General features: G+C 37.2%; 1 protein-coding gene across 3 annotated transcripts in view; it reads left to right on the top strand.

Annotated features, from left to right (window-relative positions):
- The window catches only part of LOC131030390 (calmodulin-binding protein 60 D), a 115,540-nt gene that overhangs the window by 26,352 nt on the left and 76,014 nt on the right, over window positions 1-13,174 (top strand). For all 3 annotated transcript variants that reach the window (XM_057961190.1, XM_057961191.2, XM_057961192.2), the window contains 2 exons: window positions 10,178-10,230; window positions 10,345-10,838. In XM_057961190.1, coding sequence (XP_057817173.1) covers window positions 10,178-10,230; window positions 10,345-10,838 — 547 coding nt within the window. The remainder of the gene's footprint in view (window positions 1-10,177; window positions 10,231-10,344; window positions 10,839-13,174) is intronic.

Raw genomic sequence — 13,174 nt, 5'->3', positions numbered from 1 at the left:
GTTTTCATTGTTTGTGTAACACATACTGAAACCTTCATAGTTGATAATTAATATTGTCTCTGAAGTTGATAACATCTCTTGTCCACAAAAGTGTTATAAATATATCTGGATAGAGGCACTGGTCTGTTATTCATCTTTTAAGGTCCTGGTTTGCTATGCATTTAAGGTCCTTAATGAAGAAGGCATTCTTGCCAAATCCTATATGAACCGATCTTTGCATATTTCTTTCAAGTCTTGAAAGCATTCTTATTCTTAATATACAATCATAATCATTTTCATTTTCTTTTAAAAGGCATTAACTTAAAGCACACAATAAAGCATAATTGCAGAACAATCATTTGCCAGTTTTGCATTTGCTAATCATATAGTTTAAATCCTCTTTAAATAACTCTTTTTTGTGCTTGAGAGGGAAAGGTATACCTACCTAGGTTTAGTGGAGCGTTAAGTGCAGAGGGATTTGGTCTTTGACCATCCCTGTTCGTTGGCCAAGGCTAGTTGGATCAGTTAAGGGCTTGGCAAATCCTTAAGTATTCCAATCTGTGGTTTTGGGAACTGTTGTGACGTTTTCACACATCGCCCCATTGCAAATGGGGACCCTTGCTTTTTTTTTGTTTTTTAGGGTTTGTTTTTTGGTCTTTTAGGGTTTTGTTAGTTAGCCTTTGCATTTTGAGTGTCGCCCAGGTGATCACATGGATAAGCAAGTCCGGCTTGAGTGATGTCTTGATCCTGAAATTTGGCTAAGTCTGGAATGTCCTGAAAATTTGGCTAAGTCTGAACGTCCTGATCCTGAAATTTGGCTAAGTCTGGAATGTCCTGATCCTGAATTTGACTAAGTCTGGAAACTGAAAAACCTCAAAAAACTAGATTTTGCAATATAACTCCTGGAGGTCTGAAACCACTCTCAAACATCCTGAAAGTATATATGGAATATAACTTAAAGTATAAGAAAGAAGAAAGATAGAAGGAAATGTCACTTATACTTTAATGTTATAGTCCATAAATATTATCCTGATAGAGAGTTCAAAAAGTCAAATTTCGCTCCTGTCCTTCACTGAGGATCCAGAGCGAATTTCGCTCCTGTCCCTCTCCAAGGGACCAAGGCAAAGCGCTCCTGTCCCTCACCAAAGGTCCAGGGCGAAAGGGGCTTATTTGAGTCATTCCTGGCCTTGTTTGGTCAGATTGAAACATCAAAGGCATGGTGAAGGACGAAATGAGCATGATAGAGCATCCAGACTTGACAATGAAATGATGGAGTTTTTGTCTACCAAGGTAAAAGCGCTCCTGTCCCTCACCAAGGGACCAGAGCGATTTTCTTTATATACACATTTTTAGACCTTTCTTAGACTTGAACTCTTATTCATGGCGTGTAACAAGATGATATCTTCCTTAGCCAAGACATTTCATGGCGAAAAGTGAAGCATTTTGGCCTAGAAGACAAAATTCGCTCCTGTCCCTCATTGAAGGACCGGAGCTTGAATTTCAAATTTGCACTGTTCTTGCAGGATCAAGACAATTTTATGATTTGAAGAGACCAAGGAAAACATGATTTATCCATTGAATATAATTTGGAAGGCTAACAAAGGACAGATAAGCTTGGATTTGCAAAATCGCTCCTGTCCCTCTCCAAGGGACCAAGGCAAAACGCTCCTGTCCCTCTCCAAGGGACCAGAGCGAAGTTATCAAAATTCATTATTTTTTTGCCTTATTTTAGCAAATCGCACTAGATGCCAAGTTCGCCCAAAACTTCGAAATATTTTAAATTTTTTTAATTAAATTGGCATTTAATGAAAAGCGCATAGCATTTAATAATTAATTTTGAGCCTTGGAAAATCGTTTTTTTAAATTAATTGAGGCATTTCGAAATTAATTATTATTAAATTAAAATTTAAAAAGAAGAGCGCTTGAGGTATCATTTTTTATTGCTTAATTAAGTCGGCCTTCTCCTTTTATTAATCTTTGTTTATTTTTTCCACCAAGTCGGCCTCATGGGTAAGTGGAAGGTGAGCACTCTATATATTGGAGGTGTTGTTTCACAATTCAAATCATTCAATCATCCTTTCAAGTGCGATTTGGAGGGCAAAGAAGAAGTGCGAAATCCAGAGGAGTGGAGCGAATTTCTACCAAGTGTGGAGACTAAGGAGGGCGGAATTCATCTTGAAGGCTATTGGAGAGGTGTATTTCTTGCTAGTTTGGAGGATAATTTCCAAATTTTTGAAGACATTTGAAGGCGAATTTCCAGATTTTTGAAGAGGAAGGTGGAGTTCTTTTCCAAGCTAAAGGAGGTGCATTTTATCCAAGGGAGAGCTTTGATCTACACTTTGCCTAGCAAAATTCATCTATTTTTACATCATTTCTTAGAGTTTAAAACTCAAGAGGAGGTATGGCGAAATCATCTTGACACCCTTATTCAAGGTTTGATTTTTTTAGACATTTTTTGGAAAAATCTAAGTATTACATGGTTAATTAGGAAATGATAACTCAAGATTTATCATGAGGTTTCCTAAATTAAAATCTTGAATCTTCCTTTTAAAGTTTAATTTTTAGATTTCAAGATATATTACTAATTTTGAAATGTTGTGTAGGTATCAAGATGGCGACTCCCAAGCTCGAAAGATCTACAAGTCGGAAGACTCTCCTCAAGGAAAATCAAGCCAGATCAAGGACGATCAAGCAAGGACAAGGACGACCTTCTTCGATCCAGCCTAGCATCGACAAGGGCGACCTCCTCCAGCCTAGCATCGACAAGGACGGCCTTCTTTGGACTAACGTCATCAAGGGCGACTTCTCCAATCCAGTATTCCAAGGCGAGGTACATCAATCATCCTGCACATCAAGGACACAAGAAGTTAGAACAAGGGTTCGTTGAAGAAGCAGATAGTTCCAGATGAATTAATTAAAGCTAGCTTCTCAACAACATCAAGTTGAATATTTACCAAGTTACAAGTGTCAGACGAGGTGGCATCCTAGTCATCACTTCTCCAGTCAGTGTGGTCCACCTCAACATTTCCAGATTCAATGTACCTAACTCATGGAAGGTGGCACAAACTCCGATATACCTACCCCAGCTATCCATTGGTGGAATTTTCTAGAGAGGACATGTGTCCAAGCAATACAATTTTATCATTGGTCAAGCATTAAATGTTATGTAATGGTTGTAACAAACCCTAATTAGGGTTTTCATTGTTGAATCTTGGCCATTGATCTCGAATTGATCTAAGCCATCGAATTGTATTGAGGGCACTATATAAGCCCTGGCATTTCATTTTGTAAGGGCAATTAGAAGATAGTTAGAAGGAGTTAGAATATAGTTGGAAGCAGTTAGAAGACAGATAGAGAGTAGTTAGAAGGTGATTAGCTAGTTGATAGAATAGCAATTAGAGTAGAGTAGAGAGAGAAGGCAAAGATTGTTACCAAGATGTTGTTGTAAAAGACTTGTAACTTCATTGAAGAAATGGTGAAATTTATGGGTCGATTCAACAATTTGCATGGTCTCTATGCTTCTCGTATTTAATTTCATGTTATTAGATGAGTGGAAGAAATGTGCTTGATTGATGGTGGAATTCGTATATCCACACTACTAGCAGTTTGTTGATTGCAGACTTGCCTTGTGTAGTCAACTGGAATCATTCAGCTTAAGCTTAACTTCAATTGTCGCTTCTTCATTGATATGCATCAACCTGATGGTGTCTATGCCTGCAGTGATGATTTGAACATCATAAAGCTTTCCTTCGAAGATCGCACTAACCTTGTGGAGATGGTCCTGCGATGTCAAAACAAGACTTAGTTAGAATTCCATCAAAGATCATTCATTGCTCCTACATTCTTAGTGTTAGGATTAGATCCTTTCCTCGCCCTCATCTTTTTCCTTTTTTTTCAAATTAAAGCTAGTAAGAGCCTGTGTTCCAGCAATATTCAAAGCAAATCAGAAGTTCAGGCATGAAGTGTAAGTCCCCTTATGATTCCAGCAAATCACATCATACCACAAAGAGCTTATCCACACGTAGAGACCCTACATCAAAGAACCTTGGAGTCATCCTTATTGATCATTTTTTGCGACATCTTCAGCAATTAGAGGCTTTATTCAAGAGAGGATAAGGTACCCTTAGGTATTTTATTCTGTGTGTGATTGTGTACAAAATACACGTCAACAGGCAAGCATGTAATTTTGCATGAATGAGAGAGCTGACCGAAATTGGATGAATGACAATGAGGTTTTACATTTACTTATATGAGGAGCGAAACCTTTTAGATAGGTCGGCCTTCCTTATAATTACCTTTAATTATATTTTCCCTTAATTGCCTTATGAATAGGGTCGGCCCTATTTGTCAATACGTTGAGTGTTTAAGTTTAAGGTTTTATGGTTGTCGTGTGGTATGGGGTTTTGCCCTACACGTTTGAGGAAAGGGGCCAGCCCTTTTGGGCGGATTCCAATGTTGCCCAAGGCAATTGGAATCCGCCATTCCCTAATTAACATCAACACTCCCTCTTAATTAGGGAGGAGAAACATAACTATAATCTTCCATCTTGCACACAAGCAAAGAATGGATTACATAATCAGAATATTGTAGTCTTCCATCTAGCACACATGCATACAATGGAACTACATAATATAATCTTCCAGCTCGCACACAAGCATAGACTGGATCCACCTTACATTGCCCGCAGACGGTGGAGAGGATCTTTTCTGCCATCTTACATTGCCCGCAGAGGATGGTCAACAATTACACTTCTCCCTGAGAAGATTACAATACCATCTTACATTTCTCGCAGAGGATGGTTAACAATTACACTTCTCCCTGAGAAAATTACAATACCATCTTACATTGCCCGCAGAGGATGATTAATAATTACACTTCTCCCTGAGAAGATTACAATACCACCTTACATTGCCCGCAAAGGGTGGTTTGATACAACACAATGTATCACTGAGATTGAGACTCCCTCTCAATTAGGGTTTCATTTTCCACAATACCAAGTCTGTCCCTGAAGTACACAAACTTCACTTTGGATAGAGGCTTTGTAAGAATATCTGCAACCTGCTCATCAGTGTTGACATAATTCAGTTGAATAGCACCTCTTTGCACCATACCCCGAATGAAATGATAATGGGTTTCCACATGTTTTGACCTGTCATGAAACACCGAATTGATAGACATTTTGATACAGCTCTGATTATCACAGTGAATAATTGTAGGATCCCAAGGCTGACCAAATGTCACTTATACTAAAGATAGAAAGAAGAAGGAAATGTCACTTATACTTAAATGTTATATTCCATTAAAATTGTCCTAATAGAGAGTTCGAAAAGTCAAATTTCGCTCCTGACCTTCACTGAGGATCCAGAGCGAAAAGCGCTCCTGTCCCTCTCCAAGGGTCCAAGGCGAATCGCTCATGTCCCTCACCAAGGGTCCAGAGCGAAAAAGCTTAGTGGAGTCATTCCTGACCTCGTTTGGACAAATTGAGACATCAAAGGCATGATGGAGGACAAAATGAACGTGATAGAGCATCCAGACTTGATTAAGGACGATGAAATGATGGAGTATTTGTCTAGATAGGTAAATTCGCTCTTGTCCCTCACCAAGGGACCAGAGCGATTTTATTCATATACACATTTTTAGACCTTGTTTGGACTCGAACTTTTATTCATGGCGTGTAAAGAGATGATATTTTCCTTAGCGAAGGAAATTTGAAGTGAAAAGTAAAAAGATTTGGCCCTGAGAGCAAAAATCGCTCCTGTCCCTCACTGAAGGACTGGAGCTTGAATTCCAATTTCGCATTATCCTTGCAAGATTTAAGTGGTTTCGCGATTTGAGGAGGTCAAGGGAAGTATGTTTTGCTCGCTGAATATAACTTAAGTACGCCACAATGAAGAAAATCGGCCTAAGTAACAAGTTCGCCCCTGTCCCTCTCCAAGGGACCAAGGTGACTGGCTAGGGCGCTCCTGTCCCTCTCCAAGGGACCAGAGCGATTTTCCCTCAAGACAAGATTCGGGCAAGAGAAAAGCAAGTTTCGCGTTTGAGGTGGATGGAGGAAGACACAATCGATCCGTTGAAGATAATTTTCAAAGCTAGCAAAGGACGAATTGGCTTGTAATTGCAAAAGTGCTCCCGTCCCTCATTGAAGGACCGGAGCTTGAATTTCAAATTTGCACTGTTCTTGCAGGATCAAGACAATTTTATGATTTGAAGAGACCAAGGAAAACATGATTTATCCATTGAATATAATTTGGAAGGCTAACAAAGGACGGATAAGCTTGGATTTGCAAAAGAGCTCCTGTCCCTCACCAAGGGACCAGGGCGAAAATGCTTTAAAGTGCACTCATTTCAAAGATCGAATAAATTGAACTCGAAATTCTAAGTAAAAATGGCATCTTGGACGTCAAAAATGAGGTCTTGGACGTAAAAAACAAGAAGTGTGAGGTCTAGAATGAGATCACTCCTGTCCCTCACCAAGGGACCAGAGCGATCTTGTTAATAGCCATTATTTTTCATGATTGGGTGCCAAATATCCTTCAAATTACATTAAATGCCAGATTCGATAAAACCTTGAAATATTTTTGGCATTTAATAAAAGCGCATGGTATTTAATAATTAATTTTGAGCCTAAAAAATCGAATTTTTTAATTATAAAGGCATTTAAAATTAATTATTATTATTTTAAAAAAAATATAAAATAAAATTGGAGCGCTTGGGGTATTATTTAATGTTTTTATCAAGTCGGCCTCTTCTTTTATTAATTTTTATTTATCTTTTGGCCTATTTTTCCAAGTCGGCCCATGGAAATAAAATGGTGAGCGCTCTATATATTTGAGGCATGTTTTTCATTATTCAAATCATTCACTCATCATTTCAAGTGCGATTTGGAAGAGCAATTTGAGGAGCGAATTTCTACCAGGAGTGGGGACTAAGAAGGGTGAAATTCATCTTGAAGGCTATTGGAGAGGCGTATTTCTTGCTAGATTGGAGGATAAATTCCAGATGTTTTGAAGGTATTTGAAGGCGAATTTCCAGATCTTGAAGAAGCTAGTGGAAGATGGAGTTCTTTTCCAAGCTAAAGGGGGCGCATTTTGCTAAAGGGAGACTTCGATCCACATTTTGCCTAGCAAACTTGCTTAATTTTGCATCTTTTCTTAGATTTAGTTCTCAAGTGGAGGTATGGCGAGATTCTCCTAGTCTCAATTTTGAATTTTGAATTTTCAATTTCAAGTGGCTTAGTTAAATTTAGGAAATGATAATTCAAAGATTTATCATGAGGTTTCCTAATTTAAAACTTAAATCCTCTTTCTAGTCTATATTTCCACGTTGCAAAACATGTTACTAATTTTGAAATGTTGTGTAGGTATCAAGATGGCGACTCCCAAGCTCGAAAGGTCTACAAGTCGGAAGACTCTCCTCAAAGAAAATGAAGCCAGATCAAGGACGGTCTCATCAAGGACGATCAAGCAAAGACAAGGGCGACCTCCTCCAGTCTAGCATTGACAAGGACGACCTTCTTCGATCCAGCATCATCAAGATAAGGGCGACCTCTTCCAATACAACATTCCAAGGCGAGGTACATCAATCATCCTGCAAATCAAGGACACAAGAAGTCAGAGCAAAGGGTTCGTTGAAGAAGCAGATAGTTCCAGATGAATTAATTAAAGCTAGCTTCTCAACAACATTAAGTTGAATATCTAACAAGTTACAAGTGTCAGACAAGGTGGCATCCCAGTCATCGCTCATCCAGTCAGTGTGGTCCACCTCAGCATTTCCAGATTCAATGTACCTAACTCATGGAAGGTGGCACAAACTTCTATGTACCTACCCCGGCTATTCATTGGTCGAATTTTCTAGAGAGGACATGTGTCCAAGCAATACAATTTTATCATTGGTCAAGCATTAAATGTTATGTAATGGTTGTAACAAACCCTAATTAGGGTTTTCATTGTAAAATCTTGGCCATTGATCTCGAATTGATCTAAGCCATCGAATTGTATTGAGGGCACTATATAAGCCCTGGCATTTCATTTTGTAAAGAGAATTAGCAATAGTTAGAATAGTTAGGAATAGTTGGAAGCAGTTAGAAGATAGAGAGAGAATAGCAATTAGAGTAGAGTAGAGAGAGAAGGCAAAGATTGTTGCCAAGATGTTGTTGTAAAAGACTTGTAACTTCATTGAAGAAATGGTGAAATTTATGGGTCGATTCGACAATTTGCATGGTCTTTATACTTCTCATGTTTGATTTTATGATTAGATGAGTGGAAGAAATGTGCTTGATTGATGGTGAAATTCGTATATCCATACTACTAGCAGTTTGTTGATTGCAGACTTGCCTTGCGTAGTCAACTGGAATCATTCAGCTTCAGCTTAACTTCAATTGTCGCTTCTTCATCGATATGCATCAACCTGATGGTGTCTATGCCTGCAGTGATGATTTGAACATCATAAAGCTTTCCTTCGAAGATCGCACTAACCTTGTGGAGATGTTCCTATGATGTCAAAACAAGACTTAGTTAGAATTTCATCAAAGATCATTCATTGCTCTTACATTCTTAGTGTTAGGATTAGTTCCTCTCCTCGCCCTCGTCTTTTTTCCTTTTTTCAAATCTAAGTTAGTGAAAATCCTGTGTTCCAGCAATATTCAAAGCAAATCAGAAGTTCAAGCATCAAGTGTAAGTCCCCTTGTGATTCCAGCAAATCACATCATACCACAGAGAGCTTATCCACACGTAGAGACCCTACATACAAGAACCTTGAAGTCATCCCGATTGATCCTTTTCGCGACATCTTCAGCATTCGGAGGCTTTACTCAAGAGAGGATAAGGTACCTTTAGGTATTTTATTCTGTGTTCGATAGTGTACAAAATACACGTCAACAGGAACCAACACACTTGATTAAGGATGTTTGCAATTTTGTTAGTGCATTCCAATATGGATGCGCATGAACTCTTTATGTTATTTTTTACTAACTCTATGTTAATTGGTTTCCAATCAGACCTGATGCAGTTTAACCTGGTCTGACTTTACCATGTTTAACTATGGCACTTAATTTCAAAGCAGGTCATTAATTTGGCCTGGTCTGGTATCCTGGTGAGTTGGGCTTCCTATATTATAAAAAAAGGATTAATTTATCTTATAATGGAGACTAATTTGTTCTTTCCGATACTTAACAGTAATTTGAAAACTCAACACTGCAGGTGAGTGGTCAGCACTGTGATATTTCCTGTTAACACAATTGATCTTTTGCAAACCATTGGTCAAAGTTGCAAATTTGGCCAATAAATCAATTCAATGGATGTAAAAACAGTCAAAATGTACATTTGTCAACTTTCCTATAGTTTACTGATGTCACTGCATGCTGTGTGGAGATCAGCAGAACTACTCTTTTTTTATGTGCATGCTTTTTGTTTCAAAATTTTTGTTGTTCAAATGAGACAAGATTAGTGTATTTATTAATATTTGTATGAAATTAATGGTGTTTCAAGGACTGATGTGGAACTAGTTGGACTAGTCAGCTGCAAGGGCATATTAAATGCTGCATATAATTCCAGATCAACCAGTGGTGAGAACACGGGCACGCTTAGATTCAAAATTTCAGTAATCTCATAGTTAACACAGTAGTGATATCATTATGAGTGACGATATGGTTTGAGTTTCTAGTCTCAGTCTATCTTCCAGTAATTCGAAATATGCATTTGATTGCTTTGTAGTTTGTACCATATTCAAAGGTTTTGTAAGGCTATAGTGAGTTGGTTGTGGACAATTTGGAGGAATCCAAATATCATCGATATCTAAAATTGAAAATATTCAGTCTCTGATTCTCTAGCAGCTTCTGTCCCCAAGTATCTGTTTTTTTGAAGGCCAAAAACTTTGCAGTTTCAGGCTATTCTGAGAAAACATGTATAGTTTTCTCTGCAGTTGGCTTGCAACTGGATATTTTGTACACCATGTTAGTGTGTCCAGCAGTGTTTAAGCAGTAAGTCTGAATGTCTCCATTGTGTTTGTTGAGAATTATATGTGGTGGGTATGGTATACACATTTTTCCATATTAAAAGATGACATTACTATTTTATAGTTATTTGTATTTTGTTTTATTAAGTTCGATACTGATAAAATTTTTAGGCATGGTTGCTTGCTCACTTCTTGTTTTTATATGTTTTTCGACCCCTCAGTGAAGTCTTTATGGGATGTTGTTCAGGTTAATGAGGAGGTTGAGCGAGCATTAGAGAAACACGTCTCTACTAAATCCCAGTGAGATCATCTATCTTTAAAGATTCAAATCTGTAAACATGGTTTATATTTTGTGCTTTGACAATAAAAATGTTTAAAAAATTATATGTATATTAACTATTGCCATTCTTTTAGATCTTCAACACGACAAATAGGTGGATATGCATCCCAGAACTTGCAATTACGGTTCAGAAACAGGCTATCCCTTCCTATTTTCACGGGCAGTAGAATAGAAGGGGAGCAGTGCAATTTTATTCAAGTAGTACTTATAGATGCAACTACAGGACAAATTGTCACTGAAGGGCCTGAATCTTCCATGAAAGTAGAAATTGTTGTTCTTGAAGGTGATTTTGAAGGGGATGAAGAGGTGGGTTGGACTGAGGAAGACTTTGATAACCATGTTGTACGAGAGAGGGAGGGGAAACGCCCACTTCTTGCTGGAGAGCTGATTATCAATTTAAAAGAAGGTGTTGGGGTCCTTGGGGAATTGACTTTTACTGATAATTCCAGTTGGATAAGGAGCAGAAAATTTAAGCTTGGTGCCAGGATAATAATGGGATCCTGTGAGGCGATCAGGATTAGAGAAGCAAAAACAGAAGCCTTCACTGTTAAAGACCATCGTGGAGAATGTAAGTTTTGGTATTTTCTCATTTTTTTTTCTTGTATTTCAATTTTGAACTTGTATCTTAATCAGTGAAGCTTTTGAATAAGCTTTGGAATCCTTGTTGATGATAAAAAATACCACTTGTAGTTTAACATCACAAGTTTGATTTGACCCTTTTGTATCCTAACAAACATTCATCACAAATAGGGAAGTAAATCCAAAACTTTTGTAGGTGAAAATTGACTGTTATGTATAAAATGTCTAGAGAAAATTTATGGGGCAAGGTTTCCAAGCTTCATAGAAATGAGTTGCTTTACCTAAGGGAGCAACACAGTCACATTGCTTGGGCATCCTCAGAAGCTGCATGTGCTGCTTTAAGTTTGAATAAAGTACTTTTCTTGTTAATATTTTGTATTTCTGAAGTGGAATAAAGATTCTGCATTATGGTTGACATTCAGTAAAGTCAATAACGTACAGATGCAGCTATAAGAGGATGTGAATTAATAAGTTACTGCGCTCCAATTCAAACAAATCTTTATTCCTTGTTTTCATATTATACTCTTCTTTTCTTTTACTATCTTTTTTCACTTCCGTTTATCTCTTTTGTTCTTATTATTTATTATAATAGTGTTATATATATGCTTTTTATGTATTTTTATTTTTATTTTTTCTTTTATAACTTTTATTTCCTTTAATTTATCTTTTTTGTAATTTTACCTTTCTATACTCTTCTTTTTTACTTTACCATTCTCTCTTGCCTTTTTCTTTATTTGCGTAGTTTAATTTATTTGTATATTTTCTTGTTCTTTTTGTCTTTGTTTTTAATTTTCCATCTTCATACTTGGTCAAACCTTCCCACCTCCATCCCAGCAACTCCTTTTTTAACCGGTTTTGGTCTGCAATTATATCCATTTTCATTCTCCAGCAGCTCTCTCATCCTTATGATGGATCATGTGGTGTGATCCGAAACGTTGATGTAAATAAATCATACACAGCAGAATCCAGAAGCAAAGCACAATGTTTCATTATGGACAGTGGAAATCTAATGTCTCTCAAATCTACTTTTTTTATCCAATAGTTTGCAAACATGATTTCAGATAGATTTCTATTGTAGTCTTCTCCATGGAGTGTAAGTGTGATACCATATTTGAGACATATTTTTTCATCCAAATCAATGCTGGCAATGCCTATGGAAAGATTCAAGAAATCAATATTAGTGTTAGTGCTTTAGTTCATTCACCAAATTCCAGAAAATATTTGAGGTTCTTCTACCTCTCCGGTTTTCCAAGCTGCTTTGCACTCTTTTTCTCACTTAGGCTTTTCAAAGGAAAAGTAAAACTTATTTCATCATATACGTGTACCTACAAATATACGCTGTAGAAAATGGAATTTGATTTTGCAGTCATTTACAAGTATATGCAACCCTGGCTAAATGCCAAGTCAAGTATTCTAGATCAAACCATCAGTGGACGGATATTTTGCAGAATTAAAGGGTAAACTGCGAAATAAAGAGTAATAGTTGTAGAATTGAGTTCACTTAAATGAGCTAGAAATATTCAATAAGCGATAGACTATTCCAGGAGTTAAAAGTGATGTATTTCTGATTCATCAACTGAGTGTTTTGAGAAAATCAAAGTTTGATTCTGTCTCCTTTTAAATTTAGGAATAAAATAGGGGCATACAATTCCAGGATCTACCAGAACCTGTAGATTCCTAAGATCTTACTCATCTGACTTCTAAAGTTTTAGACAATAAAAGCAATTTCTTTGAGAAATCTTTTTTTTCTCTTAACTCCCTTTTATGAGTACAAAGGATGGTTACAACTTATAGGTAGCTATAATAATTATCTAGTTACATCTTCCAATTTTAATGGTAGCTATAATAATTAGTTAGCTACATCTATCAATGTCAATCCTCTATGGAAGGTTGCATTGATTGGACTGGGACAGATGAAATGTTCTCCTGAAGATGACCAATAGGGTCTAGATGGTGAAATTATCAGTTCCCATTTTCTTTTCATATATACAATCATCGAAATATGTGATAGCATTTTAATTGCTGTGTAGTTACCTTTTAACTGATCTGTGGGAATAGCCTACATAAACATGATGGTCTGTTACTATCTCTTTGCTGGGGCCTTCTTATGACATAGTTGTGGTGACGTTAAATTGCCAAAGGCGAAATTCAGCAGAATACTAGCATTTTTTTTAGACCACATACATCACATGTGCAGGATAGCTGACCAGTCCAAATGACTTCTATTCTCACCCAACCCGGTACTGATGACCTTTTCACCTTCCCAAATTAGACCCTCCTAATGGAGTCTGGTCCACCTTATTACAGGGTCATGTACTTTTGGTT

The sequence above is a fragment of the Cryptomeria japonica genome, chromosome 7 (assembly GCF_030272615.1).
Source record: "Cryptomeria japonica chromosome 7, Sugi_1.0, whole genome shotgun sequence".
NCBI classification, from domain to species: Eukaryota; Viridiplantae; Streptophyta; class Pinopsida; order Cupressales; family Cupressaceae; genus Cryptomeria; species Cryptomeria japonica.
This window is presented reverse-complemented; position numbering and strand designations above follow the sequence as displayed.